Raw genomic sequence first — 24,199 nt, forward strand, 5'->3', positions numbered from 1 at the left:
TATGGAACTCCTTGCTGGATTGACATGGTTTGGATCCCTCTGAATGATATAAGTATGCATTACATATGTATTGTATGTGCTTTCATGATAGCGTCATGTTGGACGCCTCACTTTATAAATATGTACCATGTTTTGTTTTCTTCAATTGAAAATAAATTTTTTTTATAAAAAATAAAATAAAATAAAAAATGGGTATATGTTGCCCACTGAACTAAAAGAACAGGATAAAATTATTGTCCCTGGAACATATGCAGTGCTCGTGCACTGAACTTGCACAAAATGGCCGCTGACGCCCACCTAACTAATAGACGGATGAAAATATTTTTCTGTGTCTCTGGGCTCAGCGCAGGGTACAAAAATGTTGCATTGCACCCACAAAAAATACATCGCTGTAGATCGCAGAGTTAACAAGTTCTGATATCAGAAAATTTCCTATTCTCTCCCTCACAGCAGCAGCATCCTATCCCTACACTAGTAAGAGCAGAGTGACGTGTGGTGCTACGTGACTCCAGCTTATATAGAGGCTGGGTCACATGCTGCACTGGCCAATCACAGCCATGCCATTAGTAGGCATCGCTGTGATGGCTTCTAAGGGCACACGAGTTAAACGCTTGTTGATTGGCTGCCCTACAGCCTTTCAAAAAGAGCCATTAAATCGCCGAACACCAAACTCGAACCCGAACTTTTACAGAAATGTTCGTGTTCGGGGTCAAAAAATCCTAAAGTTCGGTACAAACCCGAACGTTACAGTTTGGGTACGCTCAACGCTACACTCTACCAAACCTATAGTCCCTCATGATTGACTGAGGCTGATTGCAAGGCATTATGGGCAAGCCTGCCGAGCTGGCGTGCCTCCTGTGATTGTGTGATCCTCGTTCTTCAGCTTCCCTTCTGATCTGTAACATGTAACATCTGTAACATAGTGAAGGACATTTTTAGTGATTTGTTCAGGACAAATCCACAAAATTTTTAATTTGCTAGAATTTGCTTTGAATTTGATTTCTGTAGAATAGAATTGATTATATACGCTGAAACAATTTCTTTATTCCTGGTAGAGAGGCGTCAGCCTAACTCAGCTGGAGCACGCTTGTATGTTGTCCGCTCTCTACCAGGAATAAAGAAATTGTTTCAGCGTATATCGGTGAGTGCCGTCCCTTTGTCTCTTATCCGTGCAATATTATTGAAGCAGTAACTGCCTGGTTACATGTTGGACAGAGCACCTCTGGCAGCGCTTGTACCGCATATGTATACCCGCCAAGTACCCAGGTGACGAGTGTATGGTATAAAAGGGATTTATTTGTACCTATATGCAGTGCCACTCCGATCTTCACTACAATCGCAATATAATTGATTATATCTAATCATTAAAGGGCTTCTGTCACCCCCATTGTGCAATTTTCATTAGCCGACATTAGGTACCGTATTTGCTAATGTCAGCTGAGTGCAATCATACATGTCCTACCTTTGTCTGTGGAATATTTCTTGTAAAAATCATTCTTTTATCATATGCAAATTTCTTCACTACCAGCAAGTTTGGCGTGTACTTGCTAGTAGCCGCTGCATCTGCCGCTTCTAGACACGCCCCATCTCCTCTTGATAGACAGGGCCAGCGAGCGCTCTCCTCCTCCCGCTGGCCCCGTCTGCTGTAACGTTCCTCGATCAGCACAGGCGTACTGAGTGAATGACGAGGGCTTGCCAGCTCCTTCATCAGTGCGCCTGCGCTGATTACGTCACACTACACCCGGAAGAGAAGACTGCCGGCATCAGCGATAATCGGCAGTCTTCTCTTCCGGGTGTAGTGTGACGTAATCGGCGCAGGTGCACTGAGGAAGGAGCTGGCAAGCGCGCGTCCTTCACTCAGTACGCCTACGCCGATCGAGGAACGTTACGGCGCAGGCGCGGGAATTCAGCAGCAGACGGGGAGGAGGAGAGCGCTCGCTGGCCCTGTCTATCAAGAGGAGATGGGGCGTGTCTAGAAGCGGCAGATGCGGCGGTAGTGAAGAAATTGCTGGTAGTGAAGAAATTTGCATATGATAAAAGTATGATTTTTACAAGAAATAAGTCACAGACAAAGGTAGGACATGTATGATTGCACTCAGCTGACATTAGCAAATAGCTAATGTCGGCTAATGAAAATTGCACAATGGGGGGGGGGGGGTGACAGAACAAGGAAGGAACAAATATAAATAGTACTATGACCCTAATCCTATTTTCACACTCACTGCCAGATTTCTGTCACGAATTAGCCTTGAAAAAACCCCAAATTCCCTAAAAATAAGTTACTCAGTAATCAAATTATTGGAATGATTTACAGGTAAGGGTGGGGTCACACATTTGCCTTGTATTTTAGCTGTGCTTATTTAGACCACTACATTACAAGAAGCTACAGTCCTCCAGAAGCTACTGCATTCACAGAGTCGTAATGGATACAGCTGGGAAAGTAAGAAATACTGTGACATTCTGGGGCATACTGTATTAGCAAATGACTGTAGGGGTTAATAACAGTGTGAAAGGAGATTTTAACAAAGATAACTTATGGAGAAATGTACACAGATAAAAATCAATACAAACTGGGCAAGAGAATATGACATGCAGAAGCAGATAAAATGTCTATGACAATTTTATTGTTAGTTCAATAAGCCTTTTTATTACAGTGGTTAGGCTCAGGATAATCAATCAATGTCTGATCAGTGGGTTCTGACACCCCACAGCTCCATGACCTAATGGTGAGAATAGATTTAGATTTTCCTGCTTAGGTTTGCGATCCTTTTTGTCCCATTTTGGAATCTGTAGCTTTTCCTTTCAGCTCTTCTCTGTCAGCCATTCCCAGGTAATATATAATATCCATTTCTACTCCCCTTGATGCCAGATATAGACCTTCCTTCCAGATCTTCTAATCTGACCTCAGGTGGACAACTGTTACTCTAGAGCCGTTGGAACTGGAGCTGTTGGATCTCCGGTTCACTCCTGTTGTTGTTGTCTCCCTTCGGTGATTGTTTGTAGTGTTTGTGTTGTTTGTCCTTTCCCTGTTGTTACCCTAGGTGTCAGTGGTGAAGTGCTCCCACCGTCCTACTCACTACCTAGGGCTTATTTCAAGGTAAGCCCGGGATGAGGCACGTGATGCATTGGCAGCATACAAGCTGACAGCCAATGCATTACAATAGAGGTTGTATTGTAATGCATTGCAGAGGGGATCAGACCCCAAAAGTTGAAGTCCCATAGTGGGACAAAAATTAAAATAAAAAGTAAAAAAAAAGTGTTTTTCATAATTAAAAAATAATAATCACAAAATAAAACACATAAAATTGTGAAAAAAAAGAAAAACAGACATATTTAATATTGCCGCATCCGTAACGACCGGCTCTATAAAAATATCACATGATCCACCCCCTCACCTGGACACCGTAGAATTTTTTTTATAAAAACTGTGCTAAAACATCTATTTTTTTTGTCACCTTCCATCACAAAAAGTAAAACACAAAGCGATTAAAAAGGAGCATGCCCCCCAAAATAGTACTAATCAAACCATCACCTCATCACGCAAAACATGAGCCCATACATAAAACAATCGCGCAAAAAAAAAAAAACTATGGCTCTCAGAATATGGAGACACTAAAACATGATTTTTTGGGTTTTAAAAATGCTGTTATTGTGTAAAACTTAAATAAAATAAAAAAAAGTATACATATTAGGTATCAAAGCGTCCATAAGAACCTTATGTATAAAAATATCACATGAACTAACCCCTCAGGTAAACACCGTAAAATTTTTTAAATTAAAACAGTTTAAAAAAAGCTAATTTTTGACACCTTACATCACAAAAAGTGTAATACCAAGAGATCAAAAAGTCACATGCACCCCAAAATCATACCAATCAAACTGTCATCTCCTCCTGCAAAAAATGAGAACCTACCTAAGACAATCGCCCAAAAAAAACAAAAAAAAGATTGCTCTCAGAAAATGAAGACACTAAAACATGATTGTTTTCAAAACTGCTTTATTATGTAAAATTGAAACAAACAACGTGCCTGTAACAGCCTGCTCTATAAAAATAGCACATGATCTAAACTGTCAGATGAACATTGTAAAAAACAAAAAATAAAAAAGGTGCTAAAACTTCTATTTTTTGTTACCTTGCCTCACAAAAAGTGTAATATAGAGCAACCAAAAATCACATGTATTCTAAAATAGTACCAACAAAACTGCCACATAAGGTCACTTTTTTGAATGTGACATGGCAACTTAAAATTATCCCAGTGAAATCTGCCTTCCAAAAACCATATGGCGTTCCTTTCCTTCTGCGCCCTGCCGTGTGCCCGTACAGCAGTTTACGACCACATATGGGGTGTTTCTGTAAACGGGTAATCAGGGTAATAAATATTGAGTTTAGTTTGGCTGTTAACCCTTGCTTTGTTAGCGAAAAAAAATTGATCAACATCTGCCAAAAAATGTTATCTACATTTTCCTTTATTTCTTGTGGAACACCTAAAGGGTTAACAAAGTTTGTAAAATCAGTTTTGAATACCATGAGGGGTGTAGTTTCTAAAATGGGGCCATTTATGGGTGGTTTTTATTATGTGAGCCCCACAAAGTGACTTCAGACCTGGTCCATAAAAATGGGGTTTTGGAAATTGTCTTAAAAATTTTAAGATTTGCGTCTAAACTTCTAAGCCTTCTAACGTCCCAAGAAAAGAAAATGTAATGTACAAAATGATCCAAACATGAAGTAAACATATGGGAAATCTAAAGTAATAACTATTTCAGGACGTATCACTATCTGTTTTTTAAGCAGAAAAATTTAAATTGAGAAAATCGTGAATTTTTCCTCATTTTTTTGTAAAAAAATAAATAAAAATTAAATATTTTGACTCAAATTTATCACTGTCATGAAGTACAATATGTGACGAGAAAACAATCTCAGAATGGTTTGGATAAGTAAAAGTGTTTTAAGGTTATCACCACATAAAGTGACACATGTCAGATTTGCAAAAAATGGCCTGGTCCTTAAGGTGAAAAATAGCAGGTTTCTGAAGGGGTTAATATACAGTATGTTATTATTTTTATTATTATTATTACTATTATAGTTTACGGAGGTAGTGTAGGAGGCAGGAAGATCACTAGCATCCTATTTCAGTCAGTGCTGTATGAGTCTTCTTTTAAAAGCACTGTCTCATCAGATTGCAGGCCATCAGTTAAATCAGTGAATAGAGAATGTGGATAGGAGTTGTCTTTCTGAGATAACCCCTTTCTGAGATAACCCCCTGCGCTGCTCCTGGTCCCCACATGGCAGCCGCTGCTTCTCCTTGTGCGCGGATAAAAACATCCGGTGTCGGGGGGGCAGCCAATGTCATGGAGGGGGGGAGCCATTGGCTGTCCCCCTGCCTCTGACACCGGATGTTTTAATCTAAGCATGGGGAGAAGCAGTGGTGGCCGTGCGGGGACCAGGACCGGTGCGGGGAGCCAGGTAAGTAGAATCAGGGGCCCAGTCATATGAGGGGGCATTTCCAGGCTTGTATAACCCCTTTAAGTTGTTACCTTGGTGAGGGGTCACCACTCACCAAGCAATCAGTCACTGATCCACTATTTGTAAGCCGTTTAGTTAATAATAAAGTGCAATTTGTAACTACTTTTTTTTTGTGGAGCAGTCTCCTCAGATATATTTGCCAAAACATGCAGTTGTGCAACCTGAACAAGCAAGGCAAACGTCAGATTTCAGATTGTAGATTCTAACCAATGGCTTAATGCAAATGTAGGAAAGTTTTCATGTAATAAAAAATGGAGGAGACGTGGGGGAAAAAATGCTGCCTTAAGTCTCAAGCTCACAACCATATTTTTTTGCAGTCTTTGTGACATTCGTATTGCATCCATTGACTTTAATAGGTCCGCGGACTGCATTTTGCAGCCAAGAATCGAACATGTTCTATCTTGTATTGGAATGATCATATGGATGAGGTCCACGGACCCGCTTAAGTCAATAAGTCTAAAAAAAACTGATGCAACACGGATGTCATGTGCATGAGGCCTTAAAGGGGTTGTCTCACTTTAGCAAATAGCATTTATCATGTAGACAAAGTTAATACAAGGCACTTACTAATATATTGTGATTGTCCATATTGCCTCCTTTGCTGGATTGAATCATTTTTTCCATCACATTATACACTGCTTGTTTCCAGGGGTTATGACCACCCTACAATCCAGTGCCAGCATGACCACCATTGCTGAATTGCAGGGTGGTTGTAACCCCTGGATATGAGCAGTGTATAATGTGATGGACAATAAATCACAGCAAAGGAGACAATATGGACAATCCAAGTACATAAGTGCCTTGTATTAACTTTGTCTACATGATATATGCAATTTTCTGAAGTGACTTTACCCCTTTAAAGAAAAAGTTCCAGCAATAATAAAAAGGGCTTCCAAACAAGTGACTTTTTAATAAAAATTTTTACAATATACTTTCATGAGAGTAAAATTTCAACCAGTTACTTATGTTGTACTCTGAGCACATCCTGCAAACATTTATCATTAACAATATGTGCTAGCAACACAATGGCTAAGATGCCCCAGATTGACTTAGGCCGCTTCGGGCCCTCTCCACTGTGACTTACATTCATCTCTCCCCATAGTCCCTGTCACAAATACTGGTTGCCAGAGAGATGCTCCCTAGAGTGCCAGCCAAAGAAAATAGCCCTAAGAATATTTATCATAGATGTCCCCATGATTTATGCACATCGAATATTAGAAAAATGTAGAACTTAATCACACAGTGAACTAGGAATCCCCTTTAATGAAGAACTGTTCATAATTTTCCACAGACGTCATTAAGAATCCATCTTGCAAATAAACATGGAGAGGACATTTATCATAGACTGGTGTTTTACGCAGGTCTATGATGTCCCCTGTGGTGGCAGAGGAGGTGCCCAATTTAGATGAGACGCAGGTCTCCTCATTAGTGATGGGCGAACCCAGAGCGCCACTTTCAGAACCATACCGGACATTTCCGGGTTTGTTGTTCATACTTTAAATAAAGCTTGTTGAAAGGCTGCAGCGCAGCCAATCAACAAGCGATTAAGCTGTGGGCCCTTGGAAAAACTCTGTACTTTCCACCGTCACAGGGATATATAATAGTTATTCAGCCGGTTAATTGGGTCAGTGTGACCTACCTATTTTTGAAGTTTAAAACACTGTACTTGCCACTGTCACAGGGATATAGTTGGTCAGCCGGTTAATTTGGTCGGTGAGACCTACCTATTTTTTTGGTTGAAAAAACACTGTACCTACCACCGTCACAGGGATATATAATAGTTATTTAGCCGGTTGATTGGGTCAGTGTGACCTACTTATTTTTGTTGTTTAAAACACTGTACTTGCCACCGTCACAAGGATATATATTAGTTATTCAGCCGATTAATTGGGTCGGTGAGACCTACCAATTTTTTGGGGCTCAAAAAACACTGTACTTGTCACCATCACAGGGATATGTAATAGTCATTCAGCTGGTTAATTGGGTTGGTGTGACCTACCTATTTTTGTTGTTTAAAACCCTGTACTTGCCACCGTCACAGGGATATGTAATAGTTATCCAGCCAGTTAATTGGGTCGGTGAGCCCTACCTATTTTTTTTCTGCTAAACACCTCTTTTGCATCCGTGACACGCATATACAATAGTTCGTCTGTCAGCCAATTTTGTGGGTGACTGTAACAAAATGAGGAGAGCATCAACTAGAGGACGTGGCCGTGGTGTTGCTGGTGCTGGTTATGGTGGAGTTCCTGCTGCAGGGAGAGGACGTTGTCGATCTGTGCCAGCCATATGCCCAAATGAAATGCCTTCCTCTGGTGCACGCAGGGAACAGGACGTTCTGCAACATTTTGTAGATCTGAATACCGCTCTAAAAATGGTGCGGCCAGAACATGTAGAGGCGGTAGTAGATTGGAGGGCTGACAGTGCCTCCAGTTCCTTCACATTGTCTTCCACCCAGTCCCCTGCTGAAAGCGCAGAGTTGGCTCCAGCGGCCCATGGGCACCTGTCTTCCACCTCAAACCCTTGCACATCAGCCAAGCAGTCTGAGACTCAAGTCATACAGCAGTCCCTTATGCTTTTTGATGACTCTGCTGGCGGGGGTTTGGTGGGCCATCCACCTTGCCCTGCTCCAGAAGTGGAAGTGATTGAGTGGACTGATGCCCAACCATTTATGTTTGAGGATGAGGACGTGGGAGGACCACAGCAGTACGTCTCTGATGATGATGACAAAACACAGGTGTCAACTGCTAAGGCTTTCTGCAGTGTGCAGACAGGCAAGGAGGGCAGGGGTGAAGAGTGGGTGGAAGATGATGTGCAGGATGATGAGGTCTTAGACCCCACATGGTATCAAGGTCATCTGAGTGACATGTGCAGAGGTGTTAGTCACACAGTACCCTAGCCAGTACACAACTCCTGGCCTTTAAAATGCTGCCATTCTGTCTGGTGGAGACGGACAGTTTTAAAAACCTTATGGCGGTGGCTGTCCCACAGTAGGTGGTTCTCAGCCACTACTACTTTTCCAGGCGGGCCATCCCTGTGAACAAGTGGTGGATAAAATAAGGTGTGCACTGCACAACACCATCAGTGGCAAGGTCCACATAACCACTGATACATGGACCAGTAAGCACGGGCAGGGACATTATATCTCCCTAATTGCCCACTGGGTAAATTTAGTGGTGCCTGGGCCTGAGGCGGAAAGCGTTTTGGCGCATGCCCTACAGCCAGCGAGGATTGCTGGACATTTCTCATTGCCTCCTCTTGCCTACTCTTTCTACTCCGCTTCCTCCTCTACGGCCTCCTCATCCTCCTCTACTGCTTCCTCATGCTCCGCTGAAGCTTCTTCATCCGGTCAGTGTAACACCTGCACCACCAATTTCAGCACAGCCAGGGGGAAACAACAGCAGGCTGTTCTGAAACTCATCTGTTTGGGGTAAAAGAGCTCTAGACAGGCATCGAAGAACAGACCCATGAGGGGTTGGTGCCGTTAAGCCTCAAACCCGGCCTGGTGGTGTGTAATAACGGGTGAAATCTTGTAGCAGCTCTGGGCCTAGCTGGTTTGACGCACATCCCTTGCCTGTGGCATGTGCTGAATTTGGTGGTACAGAGGTTCCTAAAATATTTCCCTGAGATGTCAGAGTTGCTGCAGAAAGTTGCCCTGATTGTTACCAGTGCTTATTACTGGGGGGCCACACTGCTGAATCCCCACTACAAGAATAATGTGTCACCCTTATTTCCACCACTGAAGCGTGATCGGAAGATGCGTGAATACAAGCTCATGCTGCATACGCTTGTATTCATGCATAAATGCACTACTGACGGCATTCACATTTGAAAGCAGGGACTCAGTGGAAGCACAAGGCGGAGGAGGAGGAAGTCGCCAGATACCGACACTACCTCAGAAAGGAGGGTTAGCATGGCCAAAATGTGTAAAACCTTCATCGGCACACCACAACATCCTGCACCAATATCTAATATGGACCGTCTTAGCAGGATGCAGCGTTTCAGCAACATGGTGGAACAGTACGTGTGCATACGTCTGCACGTCTGCCCCATTTAACTTGTGGGTCTCCAAATTGGACACATGGCTTGAGCTTGCCCTTTACGCCTTGGAGGTGCTGGTATGCCCTGTGGCAAGTGTATTGTCAGAAAGTGTGTTTTGCATGGCATGGGGTCTGATCACGGTCTGGTGCATCCGCCTTTTCACAGCCAATGTGAACAAGCTCACATTCGTTAAAATGAACCAGGCATGGATTCTACAGGACTTGTAGGTACCTTGGGCAGAGTAGAGAAGTATACGGGCCGCACCAAGCTATTGTTATACTCCAGTGCAGTTTGTTAGTTCTGTTGGCAATTTCCCAATATCTTTGGGGCCTCCCCAAATAATAAAAATAAAAAATAAATAAATAAAAGAAAAATAAATAAATAAAAACACTAAAACAGTGTTAGCTACTTCCTCCACCTCTTTCACCTATACTTCCACGTCCACCGCCTCCTCAATCACCTACTCCCCTTGGACATCCGCCTCCTGGTCATTTCCCTTTCCACATTTGTTTGCTTGGCAATTGTCCTGCTCTTACCCCCTTTTGCAGCCCTCTAGCTCTTACTTTAACTATTTTACAGCCATTTTACAACACCAAAGTTCAGGTCCTTATTCAATTCTATAGGTTTCGGGTTTGGGGTCAAGTTCAGGTCAAGTCGGGTACCCAAACTGAACTTTAAACCAAAGTTTGCCCAAACACGTCGAACCTGAACATCCATGGGTAGACTCATCCCTAAATATAAACTTTGTGGAGATGTACCAACATTGATTTCTGCCCAGTATTTCACATTATCACGTATCGTCTGCTACCCTATGCACCTACACAAATTTCTACCTAGTATTTCACATCATCAGTCTGACAAATTATCGTCCGCTACCCTTCATATTATAAGAAGACATGTATATGCTATTTTCCCAATCTTCAACCAAAATGTTTTTTATTTGAAACGTGTGGAGATGCACCTACTCGTATTTCTGCCTAGTATTTCACATTATCACTTAGATATATAATCATCCACTACCCTGCATCTTGTAAGACACATATATGCTATTTTCCCAAACTCAAAAAAACAAACAAAAAAAAACTGAACTGTGTGGAGATGCTCTGACACAGAGTTTGGACTAGCTTTTCAGCTGTTATCACAGAGATTTCAAAAATGTTGTTAAAGCATGTGTTTTACAGTTTTGAGCTTATCGTTACTCGGTTGATGGACATCTTTCATCAGGCTGAAGGATGCCCATTTATCATCAGCACATCTTCCTTTATAATCAGAGATTGGCTGCCAATCATCTATAGAAGAGAATGATGGAGGAACGACTGCAGTAGCTATCATTCCTCCTTGATTCAAAGTTTGCATCTGCATTTGCGCCTGCACTGTCTGAAGATCAGGTGGTGTTATACCACCCTTACAATGAAAGGCTTAAAAATTGGGCTTGTTCAATGTGGAAAATATGCCTTATGGGTGAATTAATTTATATATAAACATGTGTGGTCAGTACAAAGAACTGGGACATTATTTATTCATTGCAAGATCTTTAAAAAAATGAACCAGGTGACATTCTTTAAAGAGGACCTTTCACCGATTATTACACTATGAACTAACTATACAGACATGTAGAGCGGCGCCCAGGGATCTCACTGCACTTACTATTATCCCCGGGCGCCGCTCCGTTCTCCTGCTATGCCCTCCGGTATCTCCGCTCACTAAGTTATAGTAGGCGGAGATTCCAGTCACTAAGTTATGGTAGGCGGAGTCTGCCCTTGTTCTGCTCTAGCGCTGGCCAATCGCAGCGCAGAGCTCAAAGCCTGGGAGGTTATTTTCAATGAGGCAAGGGGGAGAGTGAGGTGCCATTTTGGGTATTGAAAGGGACAATCCCCTGCCCACCCTTCCCTTTTTTGTTTTCGGTGCGTATGGAGTTCGATTGTGGGAAAGTTTTTGTGCTGTTTTCGTCGCGGCAGCTGTGGCGGTCCTCGGTCCTCAGAGTTGCCTGGTTGCTGAGGAGGGGAGGGCTCCACGGTTGGGGCTGGACTCCCTTGGTTGGTGGCAGATTTGAGGGGTCCATCAGTTGGTGTCTCCGAGCTGGTGATCAACGGCTGGAGGCAAGATGGAGTTCCCCGCATGGGAATTTAAGTTAATTAATTATGTAGGCTCCGAGGACCTTCCTTCGTCGGTTGTGTTATTTATATTTGTGTATGTTTGAACAAAACGGCTGCTGTGGCCGATAAAATCCACTATAGTGTGTGAGTTTTATTTAAGAGTGGGTAGTGGAAGGTAACAATTGGTGTGGTAAGATGGCGGATTAGTAACCATTACCAACGTCATGTAGCAATGGCCTAAATCTCCAGGTTGCTAAGCTGGAGTCCCTACTGCATAATTGCAAATCTATTTTTCTTTGTTTTCTGAGTTTTAATACATTAATGCATCTTTGTGTAAAGTCACACTATGGCCTCAGGAATCAATTTATCAATGCCACAGTGACAGAGAAAGGGATAGTAAAATGTACTGTACAATGTGATGTAATCACATCCACTTTAAAGCTGGCCATACACATTAGTCTTTTGTTGGTCAAATTAGCTGAGGGTGGCAGGTTCAGCTGACACACTAAAGTATGTGGGAGCATTCGATGATGTCGGGGGAGACAAGGATTGGGCGCAATTCATTTTTTCACCCTATTCATTTAAAGCTACTTCCAGAAGTGTCTGGTAGCACCTTTCTCTGCTCTGCCCATAGAATACACATACACATTCAGATGAGCTAAAAAAATATGTGGAAACTGGGAGTGAGTTGGGAGAGATTGAATGTGTATGGGCAGCCTAAATGACTGTTACACAATAGACTGCTAATAAGCCACGTCTTGCTGTCTTCCAGTTCTATGTGGCCAAATAACTATAATATTTTGCAGGTTATTAAATGCAAAGCTGCAGTGTTGTGGGGGCCACGTCAGCCATTCAAGATTGAAGAGATTGAAGTCGCACCTCCAAAGACCCATGAAGTCCGCATAAAGGTAAACTACTGTTCGTTCACTGTGTGTAACCTTTTGAGCCAGTTTATAAAGGAGTAACACCCTCACCCAATCACAGCAGTGGGTACAATAGCCTCAGCCAAGCTCACTTTTCTGAATTCTATTTAATTAGGAGGCTGGTGGGAAATACCTTGTTTCCTATGTATAGCTAGATCAGAATGAAATGTTCATTTAAGCATAGTTTAGCTTCTGAGAAGGACTGGTACAGTTTCTCCTGTTCTGATGTTGTATCACTTGGTTATTGCATCATAAAGGCTTAAAACCATCTGCAAACAAAAATCTCTTTGTGTTCGGCAATCAAAAGGGGTACAGGTGAATCCCCCACTGGGCACCTGAGCAACATGGGCCCCGAGTCCCCCATTCCCTGCACAAGTGACACATGGCACAGTAGAATGACTGCAATACATACAGATATGAAACATACAGCATTAAACCAGCCTATGTCCATATAAAAAACTGGGCTGATTATAAAAAAAAACCACTTAATTATTATAGAGACATCAGGTGTCTGAGTTGATTTCTGGACACAGAGGCAAGCCAGTCAGTATCGTAATTTCCTAGGGACCCCATAATCAATCATCTTGTAACGTCTTGCTGCTGTCTGCCACTGTGTGAACAGGTATTCTGTATCTGAGCAGTGTGCTACCAGTATTATTTTTATTGGTGGGCCCAAACAAAGCTGGCGTCAGCACCCGACATAACCTGGCAAGTGCGGGGGTCCACAGCACAGCTGCAGCCAGAGCCCAGAAGCAATTAGCGCTTCCATCAATGCAGATGGAAGCCCTCATTGCTGGAACGCTGGGAGCTAGGTCCTGTCACTCACCGCTCAGCTCCCCGCACTGCTCCCCTCCTTCAGACCAGCCACCCTCTGAAAGGTGAAGCAGGAAGACTTCTCCCCGCTCCACCATTCAGCCTGCAGGCACGGATCGTGCTGCCTGCCTGTGTGGGCGGAGCCTGAAGCCCAGTAATCTGCATACGCTCTGCCCAAACCGTGCTGCAGAGCGGTCTGTGCCTGCAGGGGAGAGAGGACTGTGAGCTTCAGGAGCGGGACAAAGTAAGTAGTTACTGTGTTTTTTGTTTTTAATGCAGAGGGGTCACAGAGGACTTTATTACTATGGAGAGGACACAGAGGACTTTATTACTAAGGACGGGGAAAATAGGACTTTTTTACTATGTAGGGGGTACAGAGGACTTTATTACTATGGAGGGGGCACAGAGCTAGAGGGCATTACTACAATGAAGGGGGCACAGTGGGCATTATTACTGTGAAGGGGGCACAAGGCGGATTTCTACTATGAAGGGGGAAAAATGGGGATTATTACTATAAAGTGGGCACAATGGAACTTATTACTGTGAAAGGGGCACAGAGAGGGCATAACTACTATGAGGGGGCACAATGTGGGCATAACTACTGTGAGGGGGCACACATCTGTACAAAAATACTGTGAAGGTTGTACAATGAAGGCAATATTATTGTGAGGGGGTACAATTTTTTAAAAAATATTGGTGGGAACGGGGTACTAGAGAAAGGACTCACCCCGGGTGCCAAACACCCTAGGCATGCCACTGAAGCAGGGAACTATTTGCTCCACTATTGAGCTGCCAGCGCTCCACAGCAGCAGCAGGACAATGTCCTCACACATCGTCCTGCTGATCTGTGTAGGAGGAGGAGCGGGGCAGGCTGGGAATCAGCCTCTGCTCCTCCTACACAGTAGCGCGATGTGTCACAGTATCCTGCTGCTGCTGATGGGGAGCACAGATCATGGAAGGAGCCAGGTGACTGAGGTGAGGAGTATTTATTGTTTGTTTATTTCACTTCCTGTGAAGGGGGCACTTCTGGGCATAACCACTGTGAAGGGGGCACTGGGCACATATCTTGGCATATCCTCTGCACATATCTTCTGTGAAGGGGGCACACATCTTGGCATATCAACTGTGAGGAGGCACATATTTTGGCATATCTACTGTGAGGGGGCACATATCTTGGCATATCGACTGTGAGGGGGGGCACATATCTTGGCATATCTACTGTGAGGGGGCACATATCTTGGCATATCGACTGTGAGGGTGGCACATATCTTGACATATCTACTGTGAGGGGGCACATATCTTGGCATATCTACTATGAAGGGGGCATATCTTGGCATATCTACAGTTGTGGCCAATTGTTTTGAGAATTACAAAAATATTCGTTTTCACAAAGTTTGCTGCTAAACTGCTTTTAGATCTTTGTTTCAGTTGTTTCTGTGATGTAGTGAAATATAATTACACGCACTTCATACGTTTCAAAGGCTTTTATCGACAATTACATGACATTTATGCAAAGAGACAGTATTTGCAGTGTTGGCCCTTCTTTTTCAGGACCTCTGCAATTCGACTGGGCATGCTCTCAATCAACTTCTGGGCCAATTCCTGACTGATAGCAACCCATTCTTTCATAATCACTTCTTGGAGTTTGTCAGAATTAGTGGGTTTTTGTTTGTCCACCCGACTCCTGAGGATTGACCACAAGTTCTCAATGGGATTAAGATCTGGGGAGTTTCCAGGCCATGGACCCAAAATGTAAACGTTTTGGTCCCCGAGCCACTTAAGCAGCAACTTTTCCAATTTCCAATATTTATGTAATTCTCAAAACTTTTGGCCACGTCTGTACTGTGAGGGGGCACATATGAGTAGACCTGAGGGACTGAAACCCTGGGTAGAAAATAAAAGTCGGCATATAAGGACTGATTCACATACAGTATATCCGCTTTGTAGCATGCTCTGTGTAAGGTATTTAATCTATAATAAATGCAGTTTCATTGCTGTAAGCGTCATGCAAAATGCCACAAGGGGGCCCACTGAGACAAATGCTGCAGTATTTAAAGAATAGATAGCCAATTGATAGCTAGTGAATATAACTAAAATGGATAATAGGAAAGGGAATAAAGCATCAGTGCTGTATATCTGGTGCCTCGTCATTAAAGGGATATTCCCATCTTAGATTATCTTAAATTCAGAAGCCAAAACTACATCTTAACTTTTGACTAAACAGAGCTAATGCATGAAGGTCTGCACATATTTGGGGTTCCTATGTTTATTCCTTATCCATAAGCGGACATTTTACTAGTAATCAAGCTTTGTCAATTTACTATTTATTGCTGTTGCAGCTTAGCCACTGCATTGGTACCCTTGTACTCTAAGGCCTCTTTCACACGAACTAGTTTTCTGCGCGGGTGCAATGCGTGAGGTGAACGCATTGCACCCGCACTGAATCCGGACCAATTAATTTCTATGGGGCTGTGCACATGAGCAGTGATTTTCACGCATCACTTGTGCGTTGCGTGAAAATCGCAGCATGCTCCTCTTTGTGCGTTTTTGACGCAACGCTGGCCCCATAGAAGTGAATGGGGCTGCGTGAAAATTGCAAACATCCGCAAGCACGCACGGTTGCTAGGAGACTATCGGAATGGGGACCCGATAATTATTATTTTCCCTTGTAACATGGTTATAAGGGAAAATAATAGCATTCTTAATATAGAATGCTTAGTAAAATAGGGCTGGAGGGGTTAAAAAAAAAAATAATAATTTAACTCACCTTAATCCACTTGTTCGCGCAGCCCGACTTCTCTTCTGTCTTCATCTTTGCTGTGCACAGGAAAAGGACCTGTGGTGACGTCATTGCGCTCATTACATGGCCCGTCACATGACCCATCACCATGATGGTGGATCATGTGATGGACCATGTGATGAGCGCTGTGACGTCATCAAAGGTCCTTTACCCAGCTCCTGAAGAAAGAAGATAGAAGAGAAGCCGGGCTGCACGAACAAGTGGATTAAGGTGAGTTAAATTATTATTATTATTTTTTTAACCCTTCCAGCCCTAATTTACTATGCATTCTGTATTAAGAATGCTATTATTTTCCCTTATAACCATGTTATAAGGGAAAATAATACAATCTACACAACACCGATCCCAAACCCGAACTTCTGTGAAGAAGTTCGGGTTTGGGTACCAAACATGACGATTTTTCTCACGCGCGTGCAAAACGCATTAAAATATTTTGCACTCGCGTGGAAAAATCACGCATTTTCCCGCGATGCACTCGCATCTTATCCGGCCCAAAAACATGACGCCCGTGTGAAAGAGGCCTAACTGTGGATGAGGTGCAGTCAATAGATTTGACACTATTGAATGAAGCAGGCAGATGACAAGTGTGAGACAGTGACAGGTCTCACGCAGGTTGGAGGCAAGGAAGGGGTGGATAGTGCGGTCCACGCCCCTATTCCACCACAGGTGAGACCAGCTGGAGGTACTCAGCCTGGCATAAAGCACCTCCCAGAGTGTCAGCAAGATGGGAGTGTGTTACCTGTAGACAGAGGCCTGGAGGCTCTGTCTGTGTGGTCTCAGCTGGGCTAGGCTGAGGGACCACGAGGCTAAGTGACAGCCTGGAATTTGGGGGACGCAGTGACGCCTACGGTACAAGGGACACAAGGTCAGAGTCGGGAAGACTGCTGGACCACAATCCCCCAAAGGGACTTGCGTTTGCTACAGCCTGGAGGCTGCTGGGCTAGCTGAGAAGGCCGCAGGTTATGACCGTGTCTGAACAGCACTCTATAGGTGAGTCAGGGATTCTACTCTATGTTTAGTTAGAGCCCAGCCGGGCAGGTATTTGTTTTGTGTTATTGTTTGTTGCTGCTGGTGTTGCACAATAAATGCAAAGTTTGGACAGTATATCCGTGTCTGGAGAAGTAACCTGTGAACCCGGGGGAGAGCTAACCCCCCCCCCCCCCCCCACAAGGTTATATGGCCATTGTATGGAGTTCTGCCTCGTACAATGTTTTCATTCACTCACGGCCACCCACGACAGTCCTCCTGGAATAGTAGTCCTCACAGATGAGCTGTTTTTTCATAGTCCCATGGCCCTTGGAGTCAGAGCACATGAACGTACCCTTTATCCAGGCTTGCTAAGCTAACTCTCCCTAGAATGTTTTAGAGTTCCCCCTCCTGGCAGGAAGTAGGACTAGCCCACTCCCACCAAAAGGGGAGGAATGGAATGATAAGTTCCATGCCTAATACCAACAGGGGCAGACTGGGAACATAAAGTGACCCTGGAAAAAAAACTCTAATTGGTGTCATGTTGTAGGCTGGTACAAATTGACATAAGGTGGAGCAACGCAGGTAGGCATGGCCAACACAGGTAGAAGAGGGTCATCAATACCATAGGTCAGCACAAAATACCATCCAAGCAAAACAATAAACTACAGTGCAGCACAAAATAACTACCCAGAAGCTGCCATATTCTGTCCTCCTCCTCCAGTTATCTCCAATTGATATGGAGCAAGGGACTGAGAAGGTGAGATGCTGGCTACAGCACTAAGTCAGCCCTGTCTTCAGCATGCTGCCTGGTCTTTCAGTGCTCCCAAACATACAGGAGAATACCTTCCTACCTATCACATCCAGTAATGTGTCCGCTAAAGTAGACTCTGTTTTTCCTCATCTTCTCAATTCTGATCAGACCACCATGGCACATTTGCCACACAGATATCTGGGATTTCCAACATTTCCATCATCCTCCACCTTCTCCACAGACACTCCCTATCCTGATACCCATACTGTGTCATCCTGCTGTGCTACCCAATTCCCCCAAATACTATGTTGCAGAAAAAATTATGCTCCCAGGTGGTAATAATTCCCCACTACCGTGACCCCAGTAGTAACGGTGGCCCCAGTAGAAAAATGTCCACTGTAGTGTCCCCAGTAAAAATAATGCCCCTATAGTGCCTTCAGCAATAATATTTCTCCCTACTGTGGCTCTAACAGTAATGCCCCCTATAGTTCCCCCAGTATTAAAAATGCCCCATATTCCTCCCTATAGTGCCTCTACTGGTGCTCCCCAAGTGACCGAGGAAAGAAAAAAAAAAAGCCTTGTTCTGTGCCGCCGTCTGTAGTGCAGGCCATAGTCTTTTCTAGCATGCATCCTGAGATGCCTATCTCTCTTTGCCATTTGTATACTGCCTTATATATTGGCCTCTGGTCTATAAGGGCGAATTGCATAGCAGGGAGCCCTGTGCTCTGTGCCCTGTCATAGTAATAAACTGAAAACAGAGATACAGTTGAATTTAGGAGGGGAACCTGTGGCTGCCAACCAGGTTAAGTACCTGATGCTACCAGCGTTAGCCAACACTGAGACCACCAGATCATTTTGTACCTGGCTGTGGCGGTGTAGGTGGAAGTGGCGGTGGAGAAGGAGGAGGTAGCCTACACTGCTTTTTGGTTTTAAATTTATTTAAATTTTTTAAAATTAGGGTACACCCCAAAACATTGGCAAATATAACCCTCCAGTCGTTCTAAACACACGTTCAGACAATACACCGGCTGCAGGGCAGGCCAGCACCTCCAAAGCGTAAAGGGCAAGCTCAGGCCATGTGCCCAATTTGGAGACCCAGAAGTTGAAGGGGGCAGACCCGTCATTCAGTACGTGTAGGCATTTGCACACATACTACTCCACCATGTTGGTGAAATGCTGCCTCCTGCTAAGACGTCCCATATCAGCTGGTGGTGCGGGTTGTTGTGGCGTGCTGACAAAGCTTTTCCACATGTTGGCCATGCTAACCCTGCCTTCTGAGGTGCAGGCGGTGTCCCAGCTGCGTTGGTGACCTCTTCCTCGTCCTCTGCCTTCGCCTTGTGCTTCCACTGTGCTCCCGCTGTCAGGTGGGAATGCCACCAGCAGCGCATCTACCAGCGTGCGCTTGTACTCGCGCATCTTACGATCACGCTCCAGTGAGGGAATTAAGGACGGTACGTTGTCCTTGTAATGGGGATCCGGCAGCGTGGCCACCCAGTAATCAGCACAAGTTAGAATGTGGGCAACTCGGCGGTTGTTGCGGAGACATTGCAGTGTGTAATCGCTCATGTGTGCCAGGCTGCCCAGAGGCAACGAAAAGCTGTCCTCTGTGGGAGGTGTATTGTCTGTGTCCTCTGTATCCCCCCATCCACGCATCAGTGATGGCCATGAGCTGGTCTGGGTGCCACCCTGCTGTGAACATGGTTCCTCCACCTCCATCTCCTCCTCCTCATCCTCCAATTCCTCATCCTCCAGAACTGTGCCCTTGCTGGACAATTGAATACCTTGGGTTTGTGGGTGCAGGAACCCACCCTCGGAGCCACTTGGGAATGACTGGCCGGAAACCCTACGAAATGATCCCTCTTCCTCCTCCTCCTGTGCCACATCCTCTTCCATTATCGCCAGGAGCGTTTTTTCAAGGAGGCATAGAAGTGGGATAGTAACGCTGAGAACTGCGTTATCGGCACTGGCCATGTTGGTGGAGTACTCGAAACAGCGCAACAAAAAACACAGGTCTCGCATGGAGGCCCAGTCATTGGTGGTGAAGTGATGCTGTTCTGCCGAGCGACTCACCCGTGCATGCTGCAGCTGAAACTCCACTATCGCCTGCTGCTGCTCGCACAGTCTGGCCAGCATGTGCAAGGTGGAGTTCCACCTTGTGGGCAGGTCGCATATGAGGCGGTGAGCGGGAAGGCTTAAGTTACGCTGCAGCGCTGACAGGCGAGCAGCAGCAGGGTGAGAACGCCTAAAGCGCACACATACGGCCCGCACTTTATGCAGCAGCTCTGACATGTCGGGGTAATTTTTAAGGAATCTCTGCACCACCAAATTCAGCACATGCGCCAGGCAAGGGATGGGCGTCAAACCGGCTAGTCCCAGAGCTTTCGCCCATTATCGCACACCACCAGGCCGGGCTTGAGGCTGACTGGCACAAACCACTCATCAGTCTGTTGTTCAAGGCCCATCCACAGCTCCTGTGCGGTGTGGGGTTTGTCCCCCAAACAGATAAGTTTTAAAACTTCCTGCTGTCGTTTACCCCTGGCTGTGCTGAAGTTGGTGGGGAAGGTGTTACACTGACCGGATGAGGAGCTGGTAGAGGATGAGGAAGCAGAGTAGGAGGAGGAAGCAACAGGAGGCAAACTGAAGCGCCCTGCAATCCTCGAGGGGGAAGGACATGCGCCAAACTGCTATCCGCCTCAGGCCCAGTCGCCACTGCATTTACCCAGTGTGCTGTTATGGAGATATAACGGCCCTGACCGTGCTTACTGGTCCACGTATCCGTAGTCAGGTGCACCTTGCCACAGATGGCGTTGCGCAGTGCACACTTGATTTTGTCCTCTACTTGGTTGTGCAGGGAAGGGATGGCTCGCCTTGAAAAGTAGTGGCGGCTGGGCACGACGTACTGTGAGACAGCCACTGCCATAAGGCCTTTAAAACTATCCGTCTCCACCAGACGGAATGACAGCATTTCAAATGCCAGTAATTTAAAAATTCTGGCTTTCAGGGCTAGGGATCGCGGGTGGGTAGGGGGGAACTTCCTCTTCCTCTCCAGCGTTTGGGATATGGAGAGCTGAACGCTTGCATGGGACATTGTGGAGATGCTTATGTAACATCCTGAAGTATGTCACTAAACTTCTGTTCCAATGCTTCATAATGTTAGGTATATGCATAATGTCATCTGGTATAAGTTTGCATCATTTCCTCTACAATGTGTATTTTCCAGGTCTGTTGCATTGTATTTATGCTGTAATATTCATGTACACCAGCAGGTGGCAGCAGTATGTAGCAGAACCAAGCTAGTTAATAGACCTAGAATATACCATTCCAGGCTAGCTTCCCCCTATCTGAGGAGGAGTGGAATGTTCCCACATCCTACTTCAGTGGGAGGAAAAAAAGTTCTAGGTAGTGTATCAGCCACCCCCTGTTGGGGCAGGCTGCGTGAATAGGAGCTCCCAGAAAACAGGGATCCCAACCAAGGATTCAGGCCTTTGCTGAGGCCCAAAGCAACCTTCCCAGCCTGAGTTCCTTACCTCAGCTGGATGACAAAGAAAGCAGCCATCTTCAGAACTACTAGATCTCCAGGAAGAAACCACCATTCTCTGCGAGCAGTCCTGTAAGTACAGATTCCAGAACAAGGAGAAGATAAGTACCTCCATAGCTAGGCAGGCCCAAACAAAGCAGAACCCAAGACAGAGCAGAGGACAGATACCTGCCAGATTCTTAAAGGCGTATGTACCAGATGCAGAATATATATATAATTCCTACCACATATTGCCAATACCTGCTGGGATCCTAGACTATTGCTGTAACATTGTATGGATCTAAAGCTGCATATAACCACATCAAGTAAAGATAAGTTGGACCCTATTATCTGTGTGGATTTCCATCATTCCTCCATTACTCCTATTTACAACACTCAATTTTGTTGCATGTGAGCCGGGATACAGGAGTCCAGCCGTACTACAGGTAGGAGACACCGTTGACACTACACAGAGACAATATCCCCCTCTGGCATTCCTAACCTAGTACATGAGCTATATCATCTTAAAGGGCCCTTCTACAGTACCTGCGCAAGCTGCAACTGGCGTCACAAACTTATTTACACCTAAATCTGACCCACTGCATAGCAGCCCCAATGACCCAGTGTCCTGCTCATTGCACTTGGTGACCCAGGTGTTGGTGTTGCTGGCAGATCCTCTGTTTGCGGGGTGCCTGGTGGCACTGTCACTCCAGAGGTGGATGAAGAGGCCGCGACTGCAGCAGAAGAGGAAGCAGGAGGAGCCAGAGACCTTTCTTGGTTTTTGATGTGTCTACTCCACTGCAGCCCGTGCTTTGCACTTAAATGCCTGGTCATGCAGGTTCTGCTCAGGTTGAGAAAGTTTATGCCTCGCTTCAGGCTCTGATTGCACAGCGTGCAAACCACTCGTGTCTTGTCGTCAGCACATTGTCTGAAGAACTGCCACGCCAGGGAACTCCTTGGAGCTGGCTTTGGTGTGCTCGGTCCCTTGCTGCGGTGGGCAGTAGGAGGCGTACTGTCTAGAGGATGGCCACTCCGCTTTTGCACCCTGTTTTCTCTTCTGCTGTGCTGGTGGCTCTGTGCGACCACTGCCTCTTCCTCCGAACTACATCGGTCACTCGCATGACCTTGATTCCATGTGGGGTCGAGGACCTCATCGTCCTCCACATCATCTTTCACCCAGTCTTCACCCCTGCCCTCCTTGTAGGTCTGCACACTTTCGAAAGCCCCAGCAGTTGGCACCTGTGTTTCATCATCCGAGACGTGCTGCGATGGTCCTCCCATGTACTCATCTTGAAAAATAAGTGGTTGGGCATCGGTGCAATCAATCTCTTCCACTTCTGGGGAAGGGCTAGGTGGATGTCCCTGGGAAACCCTGTTAAAAGAGTCATAAAAAAGCAGAAGAGATTGCTGCATGACTTGGGGCTCAGACTGCTTGGCTGATTTGCAAGGGGGTGAGGTGAAAGACTGATGGACATCGGCTGCAGGTGCCAACTCTTTCAGCAGGAGACTGGGTGGGAGACAATGTGAAGGAACTGGATCCACTGTCAGCAACCCAATCTACTGTCGCCTGTACTTGTTTAGGCCTCACCATTCGTAGAGCAGCATTAGGCCCGACCAAATACTGCTGCAGGTTTTGTTGCCTACTCGCACCTGAGGAAGGGGTTTCACTTGTGCTTGTAGCTGGCACAGATCAACCACGTCCTCTCCCTGCAACAGGAGCTCTACCATCAGCACCACGACCTGGGCCACGTCCCTTGTTTGACGCTCTCCTGATATTTTTTTTAATTTAGGATCTTGCCCTAAATGGGTGTTTAATTAATAGTAGAATAGAACGACAGTATGTAAAGGATGTATCTCACACGGCCTGAACCAGACTAGGCCTCAATAAAAGATTTTATTGCCCAAAAAGGCTGTATTTCAAATGCCTAATTCAAACCCCTGTATGTAGAGGTAGTATCTCAGAGGGCCTGAACCTCTGTAGGCCTGAAGTAAATATATCTTTGCACAAAATGGCTGTATTTTAAATGCCTAATTCAAACCCCTGCATGTAGAGGTAGTATCTCAGAGGGCCTGAACCTCTGTAGGCATGCAGTAAATATATCTTTGCACAAAATGGCTGTATTTCAAATACCTAATTCAAAACCCTGTATGTAGAGGTGGTATCTCACATGGCCTGAACCTCTGTAGGCCTGAAGTAAATATATCTTAGCACAAAAAGTCTGTATTTCAAATGGCTGTATTTCAAATGCCTAATTCAAACCCCTGTATGTAGAGGTAGTATCTCAGAGGGCCTGAACCTCTGTAGGCATGCAGTAAATATATCTTTGCACAAAATGGCTGTATTTCAAATGCCTAATTAAAACCCCTGTATGTAGAGGTGGTATCTCACAGGGCCTGAACCTCTCTAGGCCTGAAGTAAATATATCTTTGCACAAAAAGGCTGTATTTCAAATGGCTGTATTTCAAATGCCTAATTCAAACTCCTGTATGTAGAGGTAGTATCTCAGAGGGCCTGAACCTCTGTAGGCCTGCAGTATATATATCTTTGCACAAAATGGCTGTATTTCAAATGCCTAATTCAAACCCCTGTATGTAGAGGGGATATCTCACAGGGCATGAACCAGTGTAGGCCTGAATTCAATATTTGTGCACCAAATGGCGCTATTTAAAATCTCTGAATGTAACCCAAATGTATTTAGGGTGTATCTCACAATGACATCTGCATCAAAGGTGCCAACTAAATTTTTTGTGCCCAAATGAGTGTTTGT

At 45.1% G+C, this 24,199-nt stretch overlaps 1 protein-coding gene across 1 annotated transcript in view; it reads left to right on the plus strand.

Moving 5' to 3' along the window:
• Positions 1–2,374: 2,374 nt before the first annotated feature.
• The window catches only part of LOC120989843 (alcohol dehydrogenase 1-like), a 134,625-nt gene continuing 112,800 nt past the window's right edge, over positions 2,375–24,199 (plus strand). The window contains exons 1-2 of the mRNA XM_040418199.1: positions 2,375–2,440; positions 12,465–12,566. Of these exons, the coding sequence (XP_040274133.1) occupies positions 2,423–2,440; positions 12,465–12,566 (120 nt within the window). The 5' untranslated portion in view covers positions 2,375–2,422. The remainder of the gene's footprint in view (positions 2,441–12,464; positions 12,567–24,199) is intronic.

The sequence above is a fragment of the Bufo bufo genome, chromosome 2 (genome assembly GCF_905171765.1).
Source record: "Bufo bufo chromosome 2, aBufBuf1.1, whole genome shotgun sequence".
NCBI classification, from domain to species: domain Eukaryota; kingdom Metazoa; phylum Chordata; class Amphibia; order Anura; family Bufonidae; genus Bufo; species Bufo bufo.